This window comes from Juglans regia, chromosome 16 (genome assembly GCF_001411555.2).
Source record: "Juglans regia cultivar Chandler chromosome 16, Walnut 2.0, whole genome shotgun sequence".
NCBI lineage: Eukaryota > Viridiplantae > Streptophyta > Magnoliopsida > Fagales > Juglandaceae > Juglans > Juglans regia.
The window spans coordinates 11791577-11817241 of NC_049916.1; the positions used below are offsets into that span (position 1 = coordinate 11791577).

Consider the following 25665-nt stretch of genomic DNA (forward strand, 5'->3'; position numbering starts at 1 on the left):
AATGATTAATTTGGGAATACCAAGTGGGAGGCATAGTTGTAGGCCTCTCAACATAGCAATGGACTCTATAGTGGTTGCCCCATGCACATCCTCTCCCTTTTCACTAGTAGCCATCACAATTCCTCCACTCATATCTCTTAGGACAATCCCAACTCTTACTCTCCTCAAGTCAGCAAACACTGCACCATCTACATGTACTTTGAGAAAACCGTCTAGTGGTGCTTGCCATTTAGAAACCTTGTGCATATCCCGTACTGTTGCAGTTCGCACCACATTAAAAACTTTGCAAAGTGATAAAGCATGGTCAGTTGCTTGTAATGGTTGTATCAATTTTGCCTCCATTTGCCAAAGATTTCGCTTGTACCATAAGCTCCAGCACAAAATAAAAAACACAGTTAAGTCAACTTCACTACCTTGCCTAGTAACCCTTCTCACCGTATCAATAAAACTCAAAGAGGGTTGAAACTGTTGTAACATTGGAAGAAATTTTTGCCACAGACTATAAATGGTAGAACAAGTGAGCAAGGCATGGCTAATATCTTCCTCATGAACATGGCAGAAACCACAAAGAGACTCCACTTCAACCTTTTTCTACCTGAGATAAGTGAGAGTTGGTAATATATCCTTGCAAGCCTTAAGCAAAATTTTTAATCTTCCTAAGAACTTTCATATGCCATATCCTCCTCCACAAAGTTTTGTTTTGCATCTGCATAGATGATTCTCCCATACATCCAGCCATTAAATTCTGAATAAGCTTGTACGCACTTTTGACAGAGAATTTACCACTTGCTTCCTTATCCCAAATCCATCTGTCCAAAACCTGAGTTGGTACCAATTGAATTTTGAGGATCTCTTCAGCTGTGTTTGGATTAAAGAGAGCTCTAAAACCACCTGTGCATTCCAAGTTTTACTAGTGTCATCAATTAGACTGTTTACTGTCTGTTCTTCATCAACAGATGCCCCATTTCTGCTATCCAACTCAGGATTTAAGATTCTAGGCCCAACTAACCAAGGTACCTTCCAAATCTTAACTACTTCCCCTCTACCAACCCGCCATCTACATCCTTCCAAAAGCCATCTCCTTGCCTAAAAAATACCCCTCCAAGCATAGGATGGATCTGGGCCTAAAGAAGTTTGGAAAAAAAATACAATTTGGGTAGTATTTAGCCTTAAAAATTATGTGCAACAGTGAATTTTCATTTTGTAGCAACTGCCATCCTTGCTTCGCCAAAAGGGACATATTAAACATGTGTAAATCCTTAAACCCCATCCCACCTCTAATTTTTGGGACACAATTTCTTCCAACTCAACCAATGGATTTTCCTCTCATCACTCCTTTGACCCAACCAAAACCTTGCCATCATCATCTCAAGTTCCTGGCACAAAGTCAATAGTAGTTTAAAACAACTCATTGAATAGGTGGGCATGGATAAAGCCACTACTTTTATAAGAATTTCTCTAGCCCTTTGAGAAAGAAGTTTTCCTTTCCAACTCTGCAAATTAGTCCACACCCTAGTCTTAATCCCTTCAAAAGCTTGGGCTTTAGATCTTCCTACAAAATTTGGCAAACCGAGATATCTATCATACTATTGGAAAGTGTGCACACCCCATAACTGCAGCAGCTCGCGTTGCTTAATAGCATCCACATTCTTGGAAAAAACCATGGTTGTTTTGCTTTTGTTTATCATTTGCCCTAAAGCCATTTCATATTTATCCAAAAGGCCCTAAATAAAACTAGTTGTAGCAACATCGGCACGACATAAAAGAATACTATCATTGACAAATAGGCGATGTGATACCATTGGTGCCCTTCTACATACTTTAACTCCAATTAGATTCCTCTTCACATTAGCTTCCCTCAACAAGGCTATTAAACCCGTATTAAGCGAGTCCAATACATCATTTATGATGGAATCTCCTACAATGTGCCAATAAGACTGGAAAAACAAAGCAGACATGCCGCCAGGCCTTGGTGCCTTGGTAGGATGCATTTGATTCAAAGATGTTGTTACTTCAGCCACTACAAATGGCTTTGTTAGCTCAGCATTCATTTCAACATTTATTCTTCTATCAACAAGACTCAAAACAACCTCATGTTCCCCAGGTGCCAAAGTAGGAAAGAGGTTCTTGAAAAAATCAACAACTAGCTTATCCTGTTGTCCATCGTCATGCCATGTTCCACCATCATCCTTAAGACTCCTAACATTCCTTCGCTTCCTGAAAGATGCCTTTGAATGAAAATATCGAGTGTTCTGATCCCCCTCTTTTAACCACTGCACACGAGATCTTTGATGCCACATAACCTCTTCTCTTTTAAGCCACAACTGGACTTCATTTTTAGCCAGACTAGGAGCACCAAGATCTAGATTACAAGAGTTAATGAATTGCATTTTCTCAAGCTCATTTCGAGCTTCATTTAGTTTCCTCCTAACTTGGCCAAACGAGACTATATTCCAGCTTGTCAACTCTTCCCCACAACCCTTAATGAGATTAAGAACCTCCTCCATCCCAAAGCTAGTACCTATGTTACTCCAAACTTGGTCTATAATTTGTTCACACCTCTCCTCTCCCACCCACATGGCCTCAAAATGAAATTGTTTCTTCATATGTGGCCTATCTCTACTACATAAAGATTCAAACATCACAAGCAAATGGTCTGAGTATGCAACAGTTCCATGCAAAATCACAACTTGCGGGAACAAACAACGGAGTAGAGTATTCCCCAAGTACCTATCAAGACGCTCCGAAATATTACCATCACCTTCCCTCCATTCCACCGGGTAAAGTTTGGTCCTCTAAATCCCAAATCTCGCAAATTTCAATATGTTAACACCTCCTTGAAAGCCCCAATCTGATTAACAGATCGTGGTCTTCCACCCCGCTTTTCATGTAAGTGCAAAACTTCATTAAAATCTCCCCCTAACAGCCAAGGCATTTGCTCAATAGAATTAAGGGTTCTTATGAGATTCCAAGTAGAAGATCTATTGGAAGCCTCTGGGTTGCCATACAGACCCATAAATCTCCACTCCCTTAGATCCTCGGTTTTAATATGGACATCAATATGATATCTCGAAAAAGATTCAAGCTTAACACCCAAATTAGAGTTTCACATCAAGCTCAAACTGCCACTACATCCAACAGAATCAATTGAGAAACAGTTCGTAAAACCCAATTTAAATTTACAAGCTTCCATACCTCACACCGTAAGCTTTGTCTCCTGCAGAAACAGCAGGTCGGACCCTTCTCTCGTGATTCAATCACGAAGAGCTCGAATTCCCAATGGGTTCCCAAGCCGATGGGAATTCCAGCAAATTGTTTTCATGGTTGTCGATGGGCTGGAAATCAGCCCCTGTCGTTGAAACAATTGGTACCTCTTGAAGATCACAAATTCGGACATCTTCAGAAATGCGCCTACCCTTATTCACCGGAACCTCCTTCACTTTCATTGAAGATTGCCCTTTAGCATGTGTGGCGAGAGTTCTGGAAACCCCTGAGATCAGAGACACCCTCGGTGCTGCACCTTTCCTTTTCGTTTCCAAAGGGATTGAGCCGGGCCTAACAGATCTCTCTCCCGATAGAGGAATAGATGCGGAGCCCACATCACCACGGCCCACTTCTAAAAAAAGAGTATCGAGGCCCATGACCTTCTTATCACTACCCTTAGTATTCGTCTTCTGCAATGCAATTTCCACCGAACCCCGAGAACTACTCTTAGCAATAACTTCGCCCCCGTCGACCATTATAGTCACATTATTGGCATTAACCATTGTTAACGTCTGCATTATCTCCACTTGTAACGAATTTAGCACCACTTTCGAGATTACTGGGCCTTTCGAAACAGTTTCAACTGCTTCCGTAACCATCGCAAGTCCCATTGAAACCAATGGTGACTCACTATCCTGGCCTTCCGCATTGAGATTAACCACCTTAGACGGCTGTCGGTGACCATTTTGGTCTGCCACAAAATTGCGACGACCAAGATCTCGCAGCCATTGGCCATAAGGCAATATTCCACCCACAGCCTCCACATAGTCAGTCTGCTCACAGTCCCGTTGTTGATGACCAATCTGATCACACATATAGCAGAATTTCGGTAATCGTTCATATGAAAACCGCACCCAATAATCCCCAGTCAATCCCAAACTAAGTTGTTTCCGCCTCAATAGAGTTTTTGAAACATCAATGCACACTCACACCCTCATGAATTCACCCCATTCATATTATTCCTCACGCAAATCCACTTCCAGAACCTTACCCAAAGCTTCACCAATTTTCCAACCAATCTGCTTACTATGAGCCATAAGTGGGGAGATCATGAATGCGAACCCAGAAAAGAGCTTCCGTCAAAGTAATTTGATGAGTTTGAAGGAGCCCATCAAATTGTTTCAGTAAAACTAGTTGCTTGTCAAAAGACCATTGCCCATCACCCAGTACCCTCTCCTTATCTTTGACATTCTCAAACTCAGCGATAAGGAAAGAATAACCTAAGTCTTGCAACCTAAGAGCCCCTACCGGTCACCAGATCTTCCTCAAACCTGCTTGAATGCCTCCTTGTTATATAGTGTTTAATAGTAAGCAACTGTACTATCAAGCACTTTTCACCACGAACTAAGTTTTCTTGGACTACTGCATCATCAATTGAGATAGCTTCCTGTTCTTGCTCCGTTAATGATAACTTACCACACAACACTTCCAACTCGTCTGCCATGGAAATAAAAGAAAAGAGACCCGCAATAGGTAGGAGAGCAAACCTCTACTCATGGGATACGAGAGAGGAAGTCAAGCTCATGAAAACTTTGTTTTTAATTGTTTGAAAAAACATGTATTAAAAAATGGTGTATGTCATATATGTAAGAAATATTTATTCTATTATTAAATCGGTGTGTACGTAAAACATACCATTACATTACTTAAATTGTAAGATTTGATTCGTAAAATTTAAATTTTAAAATTTATCTTCAAAATTAAATTATGGCATATAAACATTTTGCTAGGTGTACTACTCTATACGCTTGATAATAGAATTTTTCATATAAGAAAATATAATAATTTAATAGGCTGGATTCAAAGAATTTTCTTCAATTCAGGATACACGAAAACTCTCTTTATGTCTTGTGATGAGATATAACAATGAAGCCTTGCATTTGGGATGTAGGGGCATATGGAAATTTCACAAAGACAACGAATAATGTTATGAAAATCTATATTTTTATTTAAAATAGACGATAATATTTTTCCCATTTTAGCTAACCTGTTTTAAGGAAACCCTATCCACCCGTTTATCTATATTGTATCTCTATTGCATCCAAAAAATAAACAAATTAAAATATAAGAATAGATGCATGAAAGGAAGAAGAGATAAATAATAAAGGAGAGATTGAGAAAGAGAGTTTATATAAAAAAACATGCACCGATAAAGAGTGTAAATATACGTTTGAATTGATAAGGCAGCACATATTCTTTTTACACTATTTTTGCATAGTATAATGGAAATCAGTTTTATTTAGAATGCTCTAAAAAAATTCAAAATCTAATTTAAAAATGAAATATTTTAATCTCAAATAAATTTTATAAAAATAAACTAATTTTGCTACATATAATCATATTTACATATTTTTTACGCATCTTACTGATGTGATTGGCTAAAATATTTATTTTATACTAAAAAATATGATACAGTCAATCATATTAGTGAATTGTGTAAAGATTAAGTAAAAATAATTGCATATAGAATTTTTAAAAATAAATTAACATAATTTAATACTTTACGTTAAATTATAAAATAAATTTAATATATCATATAAAATCATATTAATTTATAAAATGACTTAAAAAAAAATTATGCCAGTAGCTCTTTCATTTAAAATAAAATTTAAATCGTGCAATTTAGCATATTATAAACGGAGGAAAGGAATAATGAAAAGGGAGAAAGTGGCGCCTCCAAATTGAACAAAAAGAGAGAAGAATTTGAAGGCTTTTGTTGTCACTTCAGAGTTTGGCATACGTTACACCCTACTGGTCCTCGCCCCCGCACCCACCTTTACCGCTTCCAACATTGTTTTTTTCCTTGATATTTTTATATTTGACAAAAAATATATGTCGATAGATACCCACATTGTTAGCTCTGTCTCTCTCTCTCTTTCTCTTTCTCTTTCTCTTTCCTGGACTCTCTCTCTCTCCCCCCTGTCTTTCTCTTTCTCTTTCTCTCATTTCTCTCTCCTCTCTCCTCTCTCCAGAAGGGGCAAACCTTAAAGAGCCGTTTACACCCAACCAAGTAAGTTTTCTCTCTCCTCTCTCTTCTCTGTCTCTCTCTCTCTTTCTCCCCTAGATTTGAATATATGGGTCCTTCTCCTACTAAACCTGCCATTTGCTTCCTATTTTTATTACCTTTCATATTTGCTTGAAGCTTAAATTGTGACTAGAGTATTTGATCCTCATATTGCTAAGATCTAGACCTTTTCAGCATCAGATTTGATTTTGACCTATTTGTTAAAATTTATATAAGTTGGGAATATAGAGATCTACTTTGTTTATATCTGTATCAGCCACGTTTGGTTGCCGAGAAAATGTGGGAAGTGGAATGAATTTCAACGGCAAATCACATCTCACCTGTCCCGGATTTTAGGATTTGGCTCGGTTGATTTGAGATCTCCATTTTGTTTTTTATGAATACAGCGGAAGAGGAAGGATGCAAACATTTTCCCCCGTTCTTTTCCTCCATTTCTCTGCATCCAATCAGCGGTTGATGTTCGTAACTGATGGGAATACCCATTCGATGCTTCCTGATGATCTGTCAGATTTCTCATATTAGAATCCTTGATGTGTTTTATCGACTTTTATTTTCTAGTTTCTTTCTTCTCGTTTATGTTTTTATGGTCCTGATGGGGTTTTCGATGGGCCCTGTTATATCTTTTTCAAATGTTGATAATGGATGAAGTGGAAACATAGCGAATTTTGAATCATGGTTGCTTTTTTTGCTCCATTTGTAGTTCTCATGGATGATGATGCATTGAACATGCGCAATTGGGGTTACTATGAGCCGTCCTTTAAAGGGCATCTTGGTCTGCAGCTCATGTCAACCATGGCAGACCGTGACACTAAACATTTTCTTCCCGGTCGTGACCCCAATAGCATTATGGTTAACACAGCAAATGGAACCTTTCATCCCCGGGATTGTGTTGTTTCTGAAGCTCCTGTCCCCATGAACTATGTGAGAGACAGTTGGGCAAACCAGAGAGATAAGTTTCTCAATATGTTGCCTGCTAATCCTAACTATGGCGTTCTCCCAGAAACTTCTGGAGCTCACTCCTTACAGATTTTACAACCACAGGATCCATCAATGGATGAGAGAATGGTTAAAGTTGAAGAGCCTCTTGTTAAAAGTGAGGGTGGCCAAATGAAGAAAAGGCAGAGTGGAGGTGCCCCAAAAACACCAAGAGCGAAAAAGCCTAGGAAACCAAGGGATAATAACAATCCTTCGGTTCAGCGTGTGAAGCCAGTGAAAAAGAATATGGATGTTGTTATAAATGGGATTGATATGGACATCTCGGGTATTCCTATTCCGGTTTGCTCATGTACTGGAACTCCCCAACAATGTTATCGTTGGGGCTGTGGTGGTTGGCAGTCGGCTTGTTGTACCACAAATGTGTCTATATATCCTTTGCCAATGAGTACCAAAAGGCGTGGTGCCAGGATTGCTGGCCGCAAAATGAGCCAGGGTGCATTTAAGAAGGTGTTGGAGAAACTAGCAGCTGACGGTTATAATTTTTCTAACCCAATTGATCTGAGGACTCACTGGGCAAGACATGGTACCAACAAGTTCGTCACTATCAGGTAGAGTTATATGGATGGTGCCATTAGTGGGATTCACATTGCATTAGGTCTGCTTTCATATGTGTATATATATGTGGCCTTTTGCAGATATCTGCCTGTTACTATGTAGTCCATGAGTTTTCAGTGTCACTGAAGCATTCACAAAATTCAGGCATCTGGTCTGGGTTCCATTTTTTCTTTTTGACTTGTTTTGTTTCTGCTTATGTGGTAAAGGCGACCTGAAAACTTTAGCCACCAGGATTTATTCAAGAGTTGTCATTTGTTGGACCATTACTTTTATATAATATCTTTTCAGCTGTCAATTGATTTTGTGAAAGGTTAGCTATCACATAATTTTTTCTTAATGTTTATGGCACGCTATGCTACTCCATCAAAGAAACTTGTTTCCTCATTTCTTTTCTCTGCATGCAAATGTGCACAACTTGTTGTTAAGGGAATATGTTTCTGGTGGTTCAATGTTGCATGTCACTTGTCAGTGGTGCCAAATGCATGAGCAAGTGATTAATACTTGTAGAAAATATAATTTTTTTTTTTATATTGTTTTTCAGCTAATTTGCCCGTTATTCATAGGATTAGAACTATTAGGTTGTATTCTTCATTACTTTGATTTTTAGAGGATGAAAAAGGAAATTTTAAACCAGAGTGGAATTTATGCTTTCACCCTCCTTAATCCCAACAATGATCATGTCTACATTGATGCGAGCATTACACTTTGATACCACTGAGATGGTGTGTTGGGTGGGCAAGTTCCCGACTGGCTTGATGTATACGAGCATCTGCCTGTGTTTCATATACGTCTTGCATGTAGTATTACAAATTTTGTGGAGGAGATATTTGATATATCCCTAGGTGAATATGTCAAGCAAAGAAGTAAATATGTGGTATATCTGTCATTGTTGCCATGTTAAGGCATGATATGAATTGCAGTGTTGAACTATTCAACAAGATGAAAGAAAAGTAATTTATTTTCGAATGGAAGAATACCTAAAGTATAATTGATCTTTCAATTAAGCCTGTAAAACCTACTTTGTATGTAATATAATTGATCTTTTTATAGAAGTACACACTGGGATATGCTAATATGTGGTGTCTTTCAGTGTTGCCATTTCCAGATATGATATGTGAATTACAGTGTTGAACTATTCAACAAGATGAAAGAAAAGTAATTTATTTTGGAATGGAAGAATCCCTAAAGTACAATTGATCTTTTAATTAAGCCCGAATAACTTTCTTTTTTTCTTTATTTAGTTTGCATTTTTTTTAGAAGAAATATGTATGCTTTATTAATCAAGACTCTATAAAAGAGTAGCAATACAATGAAGAATTTCCTTTACATCAATGATAGTTTCAGAAATATGTAAAGCATCTCTTGCCAAAACATGAGCTATATGATTGAAGTCTCTAAGAACATGTGAAATTAGTCTACTGCTGGAACTGTGAAAGAGCTCTCCTAGCATCAGATATTATCATACTTGATGTATCTCATCTTGAGTCCCATTTTTTATTGTTGTAACCACATTTGCAGCATCTCCTTCCAAAACAATCCTTTGGAAACCCAACTCAACAGCAAACCTTGAAGCATGATAAGCAATGTTTTTAATTTCGTACCGTACCGGCCGGTACGGCCGAAATTTTTCGTTTCGGCCGTCCGGCCGGTACAGGTACTACATGTGTTCCGTACCGGCCAAAATACTGGCCGTACCGGACAGTACCGGCCGTTTCGGCCTAAATTTCGGCCTGTACCGGCCTATATTTCGGCCGGTACCGGCCGATATTTCGGCCTGTGTGTTTTTTTTTTTTTTTCATTTTTTCAAACTATAAATTCATTTTTTAACCCCTAATTCAGACTAGACTATTTACAATTTATATATATATGTATTTATATATAATTTATTTATATATAAACTATTATTTTGAAATATAATTTTTATATATATTTATATATATAATTTATTTATATATCGACTATCCCGAAACGTAATCCCGAAACGGTACCGGTACCGAAATATTTCGTTCCAGTGCCTTGACCGATACATCGTCCGGTACGGTATTCAAAACATTGATGATAAGTAGCCATCACGTCAGCAAGAAGAGGGTCAGGGTAGAGTGGTCTCTTCATTCTCATTGTAGCCATGATTCGTCCTCACAATCCCTTGCCACAGCTCCAAAACCAGCCATGCAATTATGTTTGTAAACTGTTCCATCCCAGTTGATTTTGATCATACCTTGAGGAGGCCCACCCAATTAGATGGAGCATTAGTAGATCCAAGAACACTCTTCTGCTGCTCCTGAAAACTGGCTTTAATATCCAACAATCTTTTGCTTGTTTGGTTAAACAGAGAAAGAGGATTAGTAAATTGTTTTTCAAAGATAACTTCATTCCTCCTTTTCCATAGTTTCCACATGACTACTGCAACCTCCATTAGCTCCCCTTCCCCAAGTGTTTCCAAAAGGTTAGACATTGTATCCTGGAAACACTGATTGACAATTTTGCACTTGTGCAACTTTTTAGATTAGTAAGTGAAACACATGACCATAGAATGTGTTCAATAGTCTCCTCTTCTACTTCACATAATGGGCACATATCAATAATATTCCACTCTGGTATTGCTTCATTCTTATAGGTAACCCATAATTACAAACCTTCCACAAAAATAGCTTTGCAGAACTTGGAAGTTTTAGACCCCATAACATAGCCCATTGCTTGTGAGAATTAGAATTAGTAGAACATTGGCCTCTCTTTCTCCCCTCGAGCTCAACTTGCAGATGATAGGATGACTTAACAGGGAATGTGAGATCCTTAGTGCATCTCTATATCTGTTTATCTGGACTACCACTTTGACTAATAGGCATTCTAACAATCATATCTTCTTCTTAAGTGCTAAACATCTATCCAACAAGTTGTATCTTCCACTATCTTGTATGATCATCAATAAGCTCTGATACAAAAGCATTTTCAAGCAGTATGCTAGGTGTACTTTGAACTTTGAATGAGCTGTCTTTAGGAATCCACCTGTCAGACCAAACCTTTATCTCCCTTCCATTGCCAACTCTTCGAAATAAGCCTTCCTTCAGTAATGGCCTTGCTAACAGAAAATTCTCCAGAGGTAAGAGGGATTCCTTCCTAACTTGGCATGCAAGAAATCCCTATTAGGAAAATACTTTGATGCTAAAACCTGAATAGCAATTGAGGTTGGATTTTGCATCAATCTCTAATTTTGCTTAGCCAACATTGCCATGTTGAAATGTTCAAGATCTCTAAAACCAAGACCCCCCACAACCTTCCTTTTGCCCAATTGGTCCCAAGAAATCGGTTGAATTCTCCTCTCAACACCTTTTTGTCCCCACCAATAAGCTTGCATAATCTTGTTGATCTCCGACAAAATGGACTTAGGAATCTTAAAGACCCCCATGCAGTATGTTGGTATTGCTTATATGACATACTTGAGTAAAACTTCTTTGCTAGACTGAGAAAGAAATTGCTTATATGACATACTTGAGATTCTCTCTCTAACTTTATTCGAAATGCTGTTGAAAGAGGCTGCTCTAGATCTACCTACCATAGCAGAAAGGCCAAGATACTTTTCATAAGATTCAGTGACTCTCACACTAGCAATTCTGACCAAGATTTCCTTGATATATGCCCTTGCATTTCTACTAAAACAAATGGAGGTTTTCTCCTTTTTAATCCTCTGACTAGAGGCCCTTTCATATATGCTCAATAAGCTTTACAACCTGCTCTACTTATTTGAATTAGTTTTACAAAAAATCAGTCTATCATCAGCAAAGAAGAGGTGATTTATGTGTATATGGCCTCTAGATAAAGGAAATCTAGTTATGTACCCAATTGCCTTTGCATGATTTAAAATTGAACTTAAAGCCTCAAAGTAGAAAATAAAAAGGTAGGGTGAGAGAGGATCACCTTGTCTTATGCCTCTTGAAGGTTTAAAACTATTTTAAACACTACTATTATTCAGTGGGGAGAGTAAGAAACAGTTGAGATATATCTCATAATCCATTCAATCCATTTCTTTGCAAATGTCATTTTCATCATAATTGCTTAGAGAAAGGACCACTCCGTTATACCATAAGTTTTACTCATGTCAAGCTTCAAAGCCATGAAACCATTCTTCCATTTAGGGCAGGTTTGGGGGGTGGAATGAGACACAAAATTCTCATCTCATCTCATCTCATCATTACACTTTTTTCAAATTTACATACAAAATATAATAAACAATTCAACTTTTTCAAATTCCAATTCAACTTTTTCAAATTCCAATACAATAATAATACTAAAATATAATATTTTAAACACTAAAACAAAACATAAAATTTTCATCTCATCCCCCAAACCTGTCCTTAATTCTATACTTCATCAAGAGCAACACCTCCTATGCCACTATAAAGTTATCAGTAATTAATCTGCCTGGAACAAAGGCACCACCCCGATCCCGCAGGGGTCAGAAAGTTACTCATTGTCAGCTAAACTCACATTCTAACAATATATTCATAGAATTCCAAATTTCAATATCATATAAAACATTTTGTTTCAGACTAATTTCTTCAGTATAATCAACCTCCCAAAATGTCAAGTCATCAAAACACAACAATATTTCTTAACAAAAATGCTAATACTCGAAGAAATCTTCTATACTTAATCCACTATAGTTAAAAAAAAAAAATCATCTCACTTATGCTCCAACATCTTGATCTTCAGCTGAAATATCCAAATCATCTGAAAAATATTGTGGAGATAAGGGGTGAATTATCAACAATTCAGTAAGCAGAGAACATATACTAGTATGTATATATGAGCATTTTCATAATTCATAATGCAGAAGAAAAATATTTATTTTTCAGAATGCAGAATCATAAACATTTGCTTTCAGAATGCAGAATCAATACATGTTAAAAAGAAATCAGAACGAAATTTTCAGAAAATATTTTTATTCAAAAATCCTTTCGCATATCAAAATTTGAAACGTCATCTTCATATAATATCAAAGTATCACATCGGGACAGATACCATTTTTAACTCTCGTGGTAGAGTTATAAACCATCATTATACCTGTGGCGGGGCCCCGTATACTATGTTTAACTCCCGTAGTAAGATTATAAATCACTATTATACCCGTGGTTAGGTCGTATACCATTGCCTTCTAGTATCGATGGAGTTTTTTGAAGATGTTTTGCCAATTGCGACGCTAAAAGGGCTACTGAAGCTTTGGCTATCATAGGGTTGCATGATTGGATTTTAGATGTCCGAATTTTTATGATTTCACCATCACTATCTTGACATACTTCTGACGCTGTTGAGAATCAATGTCCGGCCGCAATATCAAAGGGGAAGCTCCAATAATTTTGGGGGGGAGCCAACTTAGATTTTGGCAAATTTTTAATTTCTCCTCCCATGCATGTCTATATGCTTGATATGTTCTTTCCAGTTGACCATTTGCTTTTGTTGAGAGAGAAGACTATGCAATTGTGAGCCATGTCGTGCCATTGTGAATATTGTTACTGCAAATAACTGAAATTGGTGTATTTCTGAATTATTTAAACCCAACACAAGTTCCAAATTATTTTCCCAATCTATAATAGAAGTTATCGGCAGAGAGTTGAGGTTTATAGGCCAGCTGCTTTGGTTCCATAAGATCCTAACAATAGGACATTTAATATAAATGGGGGATATATTCTTCTTCTTCATTCCACAGAGTGCAATTTGCATTGGATAGCTTGAATTGCAATTTTCACTTTGATTTCCAGCCCTCTAGTTAATTTTTTCCACTTCGTCTAGAAGACCCTTGTAATAATCTATTTTTGTTTTGCTAAAGGTTGTTGGGAGTCCAAGATATTTCATTCTTGAAGAGGAAGACTTGTATGGATCTGAGAAATTGTGGCCTTGGTCGCTTGATTGGTATTTCTTGTGATGAAAATGGATGATTTGTTGTGATTTATTTTGTCCCAACCAAAATTGATACTTGTCTACATTTTCAGAGATGGTTTGGGAAATTTTTTCATCTGCAAAGAGGAAGTGCTAGATTGGAGGGGGGGGGATGTAGATTTTGCTCAATTTTATACAATTTCTCTTGGATTTCTAATCTGGCTATTGCTCTAGATAGCACCTCCGTACTCAAAATAGAAATGTGAAATTGTGTTGCATTGTTGATACCTCTTTGAGCTTTAAACAAAACCCTATGTGACCCATTTGTAAGTATGGAGAACGTGGCTGTAGTGACACACTCTTTCATCAGAACTATCAATATGTTGCTATATCCCAATACTTTCATCACTGAAAATAGAAAATTCCACTCTAGATAATCAAAAGCCTTTTTCCATATCTAGCTTTATTACCATTAATCCCTTTCGACTAGATTTCTTTTTCAGGTGATGAAATAACTCATGGACTGTCATAGTATTTTCTTTGATGTTTTGGTTAGGAACAAAGGCTGCTTGGAGAGGAAAGATAATATTGGGCAGAGTGGATTTGAAACAATTTGCTAAAATTTTGGTAATGACTTTATAAGTGACATTGGTCAGACTGATCGAATAGTAGTGTTGTGTAGAACTCGAGTTTGGAATTTTTGAGATAAGGGCGATGTTTGTGTGGTTCATTTGTCTTAAGAGTTTGCCATTTTGGAAGAAATTTTGGACAGTTGCTATGACTTCATTTTTTATGCTGCTACAGTAGTGTTTATAGAAAAGAATTGTCATGCCATATGACCTCAGGGCTTTCTGATTAGGAATCTGCTTTAGTGCTGCAAAAATTTCATCTTGATTTGGCATGGCACTAAGATGATCATTATCTTGTTCTGAAACTTGTCTTTCAAACAGATTTTCTAGTGACTTAGGGACTCACGGATTGTTTGAAGTATATATGGACCAAAAATAATTAACGAAAGAAGATGCAATAATAGATTGGTCCATAGTCCTGTTACCTGATCCCAATTTAATGGAGTCGATAGCATTTCTTCTTCTCCATATGGTTGTTGAGAGATGGAAGACTTTTGTGTTGAGATCCAATGAAGTTAGCCATGATATTCTGGATTTTTGCCGCCATAAAATTTCTTCATTCCTCATTTGATCCTAGAGGCTGAATTGAAGCTTCTTCTTTTTTCGCTTATTTGATTTTGCATAGTTGGTGAATTACATTGTACTTCAAGGAGTTTGTCCTCTATTTTTTGAATATTGAATTGAATTTTCCCAAAATGGACTAAGGTCCACCATTTGAGTGCTTCCTTAGTAGCCTTGATTTTTTTACACAAAATATAGGCGGGGTGCCAAAGAATTTTTTGCTCCAAGTTTCCTGAATAATTATTCAACTGAGAGATTGTGGATCCAAAATTCTTTAAATTTGAAAGATGAGGCCCATTTTTTGTGAGAAATTGTATCTAATAAAAGTGGGTGGTGATTCGACGCCGATGAACTCAAATGTTGCAGCGTTGCATCTAGAAATAACAAACGCCATTGTTGGTTCGCTATACCATCATCTAACCTTTCTCGAATTAGTGCATTGCCTTGTCTTGTATTAGTCCATGTAAATTAAGGCCTTGTGAAGCCAATATCTATCAGACCATGCATCATTAGAGTTCGTAGTCCTCCTATAAACGAGCAAGTGACCAAGGGTCCCCCGAATTTTTTGATTTGATTGTGTATGTCATTAAAATCCCTATGCAACACCAGGGGCTTGGAAATGCTTGATGCGTTGAGTCTAAGTATTTCCATAAGCAATGTTTAAGTTGCCATTATGACTGTTCATCTGGGCCGGGTTTTTTATGACCAGGTCAGGAACCCGGATAACCGGGTTTTAAGGTTCCTTTCAACATTTTGAGACTACAGCTTTCTTGAGCTTTCAAATATAGTATTTTCTCTTCTCCTTCGTACAAAACCATCTTGATGCCAATTCATTGGTCAACAATGGATTGTGATCTTACCAATGAGTTTATTGGTGCTACTATGGTTTTTCTAGTATTGATGGACCAGTTCATTCATGGGTTGATGCTATATATATATATATATATATATATATATATAACTGAGTTCTATCTATTGTCTTTATAGGGTCAGATATGAGATTTTTTTTCATACATATACATATTATGAAGTTGGAAGCTTGCGTTTTCCCATCTTTTTTGAGCTGGAAGCTCCAAGTCTTTTTAACCAACTTTGCATCAAAATTAGATTTTTCTTGGCTATCAAAGGGGCCTGCCACTTTGGTTGTAATTCTTGAATCTTATGTTGTTTTTAATGGTTTTTGCTATATCTTTTTTATACTATTTTTATATTGAGGTTTATTTCTTGTTATGATGTTCCACATCTTCTCCAAAATCTGTGGAATTACTCATCTAGGTCTATTTTGCTCATGGTTTTTTGGTTTGTTTGGATGAGTTACAGAGATAACCAGACATCAATGTTTTCTATGTTTGTGTTTCTATGTCTCATATTCATTTGGTAGCCCAGAGCAGAAAACATGGATCTTAAAGAATTTACAACTTGTATGACATGTACTCAATGACTAAAATAAAATAGAATATAATGGCATTTGACCCATTTGTTTATTTTTCATCACTATATGCTTGTAGGTGGTAAGAAGTCTAGGGATCACATTCCTACTGCTTGAAAGGACTCTGTGGCAATTTTGTTCATGTTTGATCTAACAAGTCAATGTACACTAAATGGGTGAGTTTTTAATCTTCAATATTCTTTAAGGGTTTCAAGATTGAGAATGAAGAATCAATGCATGGAGGGGTATGAAAGATAACTCTACTTCCTCTAATATGTAATGGTTCAAAATTGAGACTGAAGTGGTTTTCCTGACATGAATTTGGTTCTTTATTAAAACTACTTGAGATTAGAATCAGAGTCTACTACACTAGTTGAACTAAATTATTTGTGGTTAACTTTCACTTATTCATTTCATTTTTCTGTGAATATACTTGGAAAATCTTTTTTTATTTTTATTTTTTTCTTGCTAAGTAATATGGTTTTGTGATGTTAGGAGATTCAAAAAATGCGCACTCTGCCAATCGGTCAACTATAACCCATATTGACTTCTTCCTTGAGGACGTCCTTGGCAAACCTATAATGAAATCTATCTATCAACACATCCTCCCACTTCCATTCTGGGATTGGAAATGGTTGCAATTCTCTTGTTGACCTTTGGTTCTCAACTTTCACCAACTAGCAAACATAGCATTTTGCTACGAATTGTGCCACATCTTTCTTAAAATTCCATCCCACCAAAACTAACCCTTCAAATCCTGATACATCTTAGTGCTGTTAGGATGGGCCTTGTAAGGGGCACAATGAGCTTCCTTCAAAATCTTTTCCTTTAGCTCGGTGATATTGAGAATCAGTTTCCTTTGCTTATAATACATCATCTCGTTTCTCCTGATAGTAAAATGATGAGATGCTTTAGACTTCAAAATCTTCTGTCAAGGTTTTTCTTGTTTGTCATCCTTACGTTGACCTTCTAAGATTTCTTCTTCAGTTACTGGTACAATCTCCTGCACTACTGATAACGTAGCATCTCTAGGCAAGTCTCCAATCAACAAACTCCTCATCTCAGCTAATAGAGATGGCAAATCAACCTGAGCTTGCAACTAAGAGCATCAACCACTACATTGGCCTTGCCGGGTGATACTTAATCTCACACTGGTAGTTGCTAATGGTGTCGACCCATCTTCTCTGCCTCATATTAAGATTCGTCTGACTAAACAAGTACTTGAGGTTCTTATGATCCATGTATACCTCGCACTTTTCCTCATACAAATAATGTCTCCAAATCGTTAGTGTGAAGACTACAATAGCCAATTCTATGTCGTGAGTAGGATAGTTTTGCTCGGGATCCTTGAGTTGCCGCGAAGCATAAGCGATGACTCATCCTTCCTACATTAGCACACATCCTAATACCATCTTAGAGGCGTCACTATAAACTACATAAGGCTTATGTGGTTTAGGTTAAGCCAACACTAGAAGGGTCGACAACCACTCCTTTACTAGAAATGACGTGCCCCAAAAATCTCACTTCTCGAAGCTAAAACTCACACTTGCTAAGCTTGGAGTAAAGCTGATGTTCTTGCAAAGTTTCCAACACAATCTTCAAATGCCTCTGATGTTCCTCATCATTTCAGGAATATATCAGTATATCATCTATGAACACTACCACAAAACTGTCTAAGTACTCCCTAAAGATTCGATTCATCAAATCCATAAATGCTGCTGGAGTATTTGTCAGCCCAAAAGGCATAACCAAAAACTCAAAATGTCCATAACGAGTCCAAAAGGCAATCTTAGGCACGTCCTGATCCCTGATCTTGAGTTGGTGATATCTTAATCGTAGATCAAACTTCGTGAATACCGAAGCTCTTTGTAACTGATCCAACAAATTATCTATCCTTGGCAAGGGGTATTTGTTCTTGACAGTCACTTTGTTCAAATCCCGATAGTCGACGCACATCCCCAAAGTCTCATCCTTCTTCTTTACAAACAAGACCGGTGCTCCCCAATGCAATGAAATAAGGCGAATAAATCCCTTCTCCAAGAGTTCTTTGATTTGAACCTTGAGTTTCTTCAATTCTGCCCAGGTCAATATGGTATGGTGCCTTGTGTAGTAGGGCCATGGCCGGTTCGAGCTCAATCAGGAACTCCATTTCTCGATATGGGGGTAATCCAGGCAAGTCATCGATGGCAACCTTAGGAAAATCCTCTATCACTGGGATTCCCTGGACTCCCTTAGGTTCATCCATCGTGCTTGTCATAATCACAATATAAGCAGTAGCTCCTTCTATCAAGCTCTTCTTAACTTGCCTAGTTGTTACCACCTACAAAACTATCTTAACAGCTTCCCCCATATAACAGATTCTATCCCTTGAAGGTAAATCAAAGATCACTTATTTCCTTCGACAACCTATCTTGGTGTAATGCCTCGATAACCAATCAATTCCTAAGATTAGATCGAATTCCATTAAGTGGAAAACAATCAAGTCAGCGGTCAAGGTTAAACTCGTGACTTCCAATAGACAATTCTTAACTACATGCGTGCACCCAATTATCTTTCCATCTAGAATAGCTGTCAGAACCCTCTGAGACAAAGGTTATGTATCTAATTCATATCTTTGCACGCAACCAACAGAGACAAAAGATCTTGATGCACCAGAGTCAAATAGAGCACAAGCCATATGCAACATCAATTTAACCTTACCAGTAATAACTCTTGCATCTGCTGTCACATCGGCTTCCAAGTCCACCTCTCCCGGTGTGATGGCATAAACTTTAGCCTTTATAGGATTCTTTGCTCTGCCACTTGGGGTCACTGCTCCTCTAGGCATGTTCTGTGGACAATTACATATCATATGGCCGGTCTGACCACGTCCGAAACAAGCTCTTGTAGCTAGTCGACAATTGCCGTTATGCCTCTTCCCGCCTTGTTGACAAGCTGGTGGAGTGATGGGTACTGGTTCTCGACTAGGATGCTCTTTCCCTTGTTCATGCTGGTAGTTTAACATACGGGTCCAAATTTAGGGCTCAAAACTAGTATTATTTTCTTTATTATTTATTTATTTTACTTTTATTATCATCTTAGGAAATATGTAACAGATAGATTAAATTAGTGATTCCTACCCTATCAAAACCTTCGTATAATTTATCCAATAGGTTCCCATATTAGATTTGGTTCCTAGTTTGAGACTAACTCCAACTCAAACTCCTCAAAATCCTCTCGAGTTTGTATCCTCGTAGGAATACGTTCCTAAAGTCTAGGCAACTTCAAATTATAGCCAATCTTCTGAAGACTCACGCCACTCCCCTCCCCATCGTCTATAAAATCCCATGAAAGCCCTCTATTTTATACACATAAAATACAAAGAACTCACTTTCGCATAAGTCGTATATACTCTGCCAGCCACTGCCAACCACCCTAGGATGTCGGAGCACTACCCCGGCTGTCCAGAAATTTTTGACCAGCCCAACCATGTTGAACCCACTCATTTTCGATAAGTCCCTGATGGGATCTCTCTCTCTCTCCTTGATGTTCACTTCTCGGTCTAACTCTCTCACTCTCTCTCTCTTGCATCACACCACTGCCTAGAGGACCCAATCACGTCGCCACTCGCTTCCAACCACCCTAGAGCCGCCGTCGCCTTAGCCTCCTTCTCTCGCTGAGCATCGAACAAACACTTCCTTTGTTTCTAGTCTAGTTCCTCTGTTATGCGATGAGAGCCCCTCCCCTGTAATACTTACATCTTCCTTTTTATCTAGTTTTCCCAAAATACCCATGCCCATTAGGTTGTTTTTCCAAAATACCCTTAAAACCTCTGATAGCTTGTTTTACAGGCTTCCGTAAATCCTCTTGAAGAAACTTTGTTCTTTTAAAGTGGACTGTTTTCCCCAATTGGCCTTGGGCCTTCCTATATTTTAATACAATTATTAAGTTAGTTTTTAAAGGATATGTTATGGGTTTTGAATAATATTAATATGTAGTAATTTTAATTGAATATGTATTATATTATCTCTACGGTATGATTTTAAGTAGTTAGAATGCTAGACAAGTTCACTAATAAATTAGTAACATCTAGTACCTCGTATAGGTAACGCTCTACAAGTTGAAAATCAGGAAGCAGCGCTAAGAGGTAAATAGTATGATCATATAAATGCATGAGTACTGTGGATATTATTATTATGTATGAAAATATGATGTGCTTATGATGGTTATCTACGCTACACTAAGAGACAAGTCCAGGTTAGATTCCCTTTCACGATCTGTGATGAACTATGAGATTATGCTTGAATGAATGAATTTCTTGTTTGATTGATTGAATGTTACTAAAATCATATGAAAGCCATGAGATGTTCATGTAGTAATTAGAGTCAAGTATGCCATGTAATAGAATAGCCAGATTATACATGCCATGTTCATGTAATACTTAGATTATATAAGCCATGCTATGCTATGCCATGTATAAGAAAATGTCATGTTATGCTATACCATGTACAAGAATATGCCTTGTTATGCTATGCCACGTACAAGAAAACGCCATGTTATGCTATGCCTTGTACAAAAACATGCCATGCTATGTTACGTCATGAACAAGAGTATGCCATGTTAGAAAAGTTCATGAAGCCTAATAATTTCTCATGCATTAAGAAAGATAAGATGTTTTATGGTGCCATGGACTCGAGCGTGGTTAACCATAAGTTAAGTGAAACACGGACTCAAGCGTGTTTCAATCCATGTTATGCCAGTTAAGTGAAACATGAACTCAAGGGTGTTTCACTTCATGTTATGCAAGTTAAGTGAAACACGGACTCAAGCGTGTTTCACTTCATGTTATGCCCGTTAAGTGAAATACGAACACAAGCGTGTTTCACTCCATGTTATGCAAGTTAAGTGAAACATAGACTCAAGCGTGTTTCACTCCACGTTGAGTCAAGATAAACAAGTTATTATGCATTCACGTTACATGTTTGTTGTGATTATATATGCTTCTGCTCATGTTAATGATGAATACGTATGCTATATGAATCTGTGACGATATATGTATGTAAAGTCTTTCAGAAAGTCATGTTACGTGTATGATTGTAAATCTACGAAGCTGTATGTATGTTATGAAGAGTCTTCAGAAATTAAGTCCATATTAGGCCAAATTATATTTTACGGTGTGATGTACTACTTACTGAGTATTTGACTCATTTTTGTTTGTCTTCTTATTTTCTTCCATGTTTAATTCTCACAGATGGTGATTATGATGAAGCAGAGCTAGATGGCCAGGATTAGATCTAGTACAACGACTTAGGAAGGAATAAGTGATATTCACCCAAGAATTAGATTTCTTTTATGTCATTCATAGGATTAGTTTAGGTTCTTTTATTTTACGTTCAGTTTTCGAAACAATCATGTTCAATTCAGTTTTAATATTTTGATGCTTTTTAATAAATGAGGTATTTCAGGAAATGAATCTTTTTACCGGGCATTATGTTATGATTGCTAGTAATATCTCTATCCTACGAGAATTGGGTGTTACAGGTAGGGACCTTTCTTTTCTCCATGTTCCCTCTAGGTGAGTAAGGCAATCCCCTCTTTCAATATGTTTTGGCTTGGGAGATCAAGCTTCGTTGCTCCGCCTCTGCTATCGAAGCAACATTAACCAATTCTTTAAAATTTTCTATCCGCTAGCAGGTGTGTGACGCCCCCAAATTCTGCTTGGGATCGGACGGACATTTGAAGTGTCGAGACATGCAACACAAGGTTACCTGCCCCCGTTCATGACATATAAGATGCAATATTCCTAACATGCATCTAGCATTATGCAATATTCGCAGCAGATAATTTTTTTCTTTAGCAATATTATGCACCAAACTAAAATATCCCAAGTATTTAAAACATACTCCATACTTAACGACATACTAAACAACTAAGATCACAATAATAGTCCATAAGGTTGTGATCAAAGGAGTGCTGGAGATTGAACTCTACCAATACAAGTAGTAATCTGAGGTAACTATTGTAATACCATCTACGTCGCACCGTCGCTTAGTCGGCCGTTTCCAGCTAGTCGATTCCCGGTTCTCATTCAGATCCTATAACAAAATCTACCATTCGGGGGGAATGGTAGTTGGGACTACCATAGTGAGATTTGATTACAAATCTCAGCAAGTTAACAGAAAACTTCCACACAGGTTAATGATGCATGCATGGCAGTAAAAACATGAATGCATAATCAAATCATAAGTAATCATAGCATAACTTGACATACAACATAACATAACTGGCATAACTTAAACTGAAACTGAAGCTTAGCATGAACGTGACTTGAAACATAGCATGAACGTGAACTTGAAATATAACATGGACTTAAAACATAACATGAACGTGAACATGCATAATTTGAACATGAACTTGAGCATGACATAACATAAATGTGAACTTGGAACATAACGTAAATGTGAACATAACATAACATGAACTTGAAACATATTCTTGTCTCAAGGGATTACCATGATTACGTGAACGTGAACGTAAACTTAAACGTAACATAACGTGAACTTGAAACATGACTTGAACGTGAAATACATGAACCTGAAATCTTATTCAATAGACTTAATCATTAAAGTGACCATATGGGTGCTACACAGGTCCCCTTGAGCCGTGTGTCCCTGCTGATTATCGCATCACATCACAGGTTTCTATACCAGCTGTGAGTGCGTTAATACGTACTCCACAGTTGTTGTGGCCTCACGTATTCTACGTATCACAATTGCTGTGTCTCACGTAGTGTATGCTCCACAGTTGTTGTGGCCCCATACTTTATGCTCCACAGTTGTGGCCCCATGACTTATTTGTTTGTGCCACACTTGCTGTGGACACATGTAACGTAATGTGTGGCACCATCGGCGTTAGTGCCTGCCGCGCTCCGGTGACCAGCTAATTAGGCCCCATTCGCAACCTGTTGACTGTACTTTGTCAACCCAGGGAATTTCACACCTATTTAGATACTCCAGCGTGAACAAAGGAGTTCCACTAAGATATTACCCCATCCTAGCGCTTAGGGTCGTGATTGACATGAATGACTTAACTAGCAGACATGACATTTTGTAACGTGACGTAACATGAACATGACATAAACGTGGCATAAAAGACATAAATCTTGACGTAGCGTAACGTGACATGAACGTAAGACGACATACATGACATACTTTGAAACATGAATGTAACAGGCAACATTTCATAACATGACATACATGTAACAGGCAAGATTTCGTAATATAGCATACCATGTAACAGACAATATTTCTTAACATGGCGTAATATGTGACAGTGAATATTACGTGACATGAAATACATGTAACAGATGGCATACTTAACTTAACATGACATACTTGCAATGTATAGCAATACGTGACAGAATATCTTGTGTAACAGATGAATAATTCATGACAGAATAAATTCTGTGTAACAGATAAATATGTAATGACTTGGCATGACACATATGATAACATGCATACATACAATTTAGTTCCCTTACTTATCACACATGCACATTAAACTGATAGTAAGTTAAAAGCTAACTTACCTCGATCGTCGAGTTCTGCTAGAATAAAGCGCGAAACACGAGGAACTGTAAAAGGTTATTCTAAAAGTTAGAAATTAATTACTAACAATTAGAAATGTGAAAAGAGACAACTTAGAGTAAAATTACCATTTTACCCTCTACATGTGGGCAAATGATCATTTTACCCCCTAACTTAAGGATTTGATATCCTAATTCCAAAAAATTACCAAAATTTACATTCCTCATATAAATTTTGTCCCAAACTCAAATCTCAACTCAAAAAAATTTAAAACCAATCACAACTATGAAAAACTCACTATGGCCGAAACCTACATAGGCCATTTGTCTTATTTTGGTTGCAATTCTTTCAAGTTCCAAAACTCATGAATAAACCAAAATCTTGTAACAAAGATCTTCCTATCCTAAGTTTAAAAACACCCTTAAAACTATCCATTAAGAAAAAGCTAATTATCAATACCAAACTTTTTGTAAAAAGACCCAAACTTTTTAACAAAAAGTAAACCTTAAATCACAAGTTTTGACCTTAATAAAAACATCTCCAAGAATTCCAAAAAATCAAATCTTACTTCTAACATATTCATAACATCATCCTAAGATCAAACATGCTTTAAAACATCAAACAAAACTCACCAAAAAACACAAAACAACACTTGGAGTTTTTGGTTTTAAACTTAGTCCAAAACAGAAACTGATTTTCCCAACTAACTATGATCAATCTCTTGATCCATGGCTTAAAGACATGTGATCTTCAAACTAACACATCACATGGTTTAAAAATGTGTCCTAAAGATGATCCAACCATCAACCTTAAAATCACATGGCTAAAATTTAATAAAACATGGATCTAACTTAAAAACATCAAAGTTTAGGCCTAACCGAAATCCTCTTGCATAGAAAATCATATCTTTAAAAATAATACTAATATCTTCGAAATAACATCCTAACATGTATATAAGAGGCTTAGGATCATCATATAAAAATATCAAAGCCTTTGGAATAAGATTAAACCACGAAATATTCAAACTTTCACCAAACAGAAACTGTTTTTCCACTTCCAGTTTTCAAGTTTCTAACTCTAAGCAAATCTATCATCAAAAGCTTTATTCATGCAACAAAACCTCAATGAAAATTCATAAACACATGTTAACAACACTCCATAAAATTTTCGGACCAAGATAAGTCCAAGCTAAACTTCCAAAACATAACATACTCTCTAGTTTCACGCCCAGAATGACCTTTCCATGGTTAAAAATACTTTTTACAGACCAAATGAGAATTTAATGAGACTAATAATATATCCACGGAAACTAGACTCAAAGACGAACAACTTATGTGAAGGAATCATCGTGCGAAAATACTTACAAAGGGTCGTAAATGGCCACGCAAAAAGTCCCAGAAATCTGCCCGAGAGAGCTCTTTTGGGTTTCTCTCTAAGAACGGGAGAAAGAAGTGATAAAATGGAGAGAAGTATGTCTTGCACGACTTTAGACTTCTGGAGGGAGAAGTTATGGGCTTGAATGACCCTTGATTGGAGGTGGATATGTGACATAAAGTGGAGAATAGAGAGGGGCAGAGACTGCTTGCAGCAGCTGTGAAAGATGGAGGTTGATGGAGTGGATTTCTCCTTCACATCAAGGCACTATTGGGTGCAGCCAATGGCAGTGGATGGTCTGCCATGTGGGGGAGGAAACTTCTCCAAGAAGCTTTGCCAAGGTGGCCAATTTCGTGGGCCTTGGTGGGCCCCACCAAGTGGGCTTCAATTTGG

At 37.3% G+C, this 25665-nt stretch overlaps 1 protein-coding gene across 5 annotated transcripts; it reads left to right on the plus strand.

The window, feature by feature from the left end:
• Positions 1–6116: 6116 nt before the first annotated feature.
• Positions 6117–8158, plus strand: LOC109005571 (protein BASIC PENTACYSTEINE2-like). Of its 5 annotated transcripts, none has more exons than XM_035686851.1 (3): positions 6128–6274; positions 6676–6747; positions 6990–8158. In XM_035686851.1, the coding sequence occupies exon 3, from the start codon at positions 6995–6997 to the stop codon at positions 7835–7837; it is 843 nt and encodes a 280-aa protein (XP_035542744.1). In that variant the 5' UTR covers positions 6128–6274; positions 6676–6747; positions 6990–6994; the 3' UTR covers positions 7838–8158. The 5 variants fall into 5 exon arrangements, with proteins under 5 accessions (XP_018840131.1, XP_035542744.1, XP_018840124.1 ...); XM_018984579.2 differs by having other exon boundaries at positions 6144–6274; positions 6676–6792; XM_018984586.2 differs by lacking the exon at positions 6676–6747 and having other exon boundaries at positions 6117–6274.
• Positions 8159–25665: the final 17507 nt, after the last annotated feature.

Bases quoted from the DNA above. Each gene is read 5' to 3' on its own strand.
- LOC109005571 (XM_018984579.2), top strand. From the start codon at position 6,759: ATGGGAATACCCATTCGATGCTTCCTGATGATCT. The intron at 6,793-6,989 runs GTCAGATTTCTC...CTCCATTTGTAG, and splicing joins TCGATGCTTCCTGATGATCT to TTCTCATGGATGATGATGCA.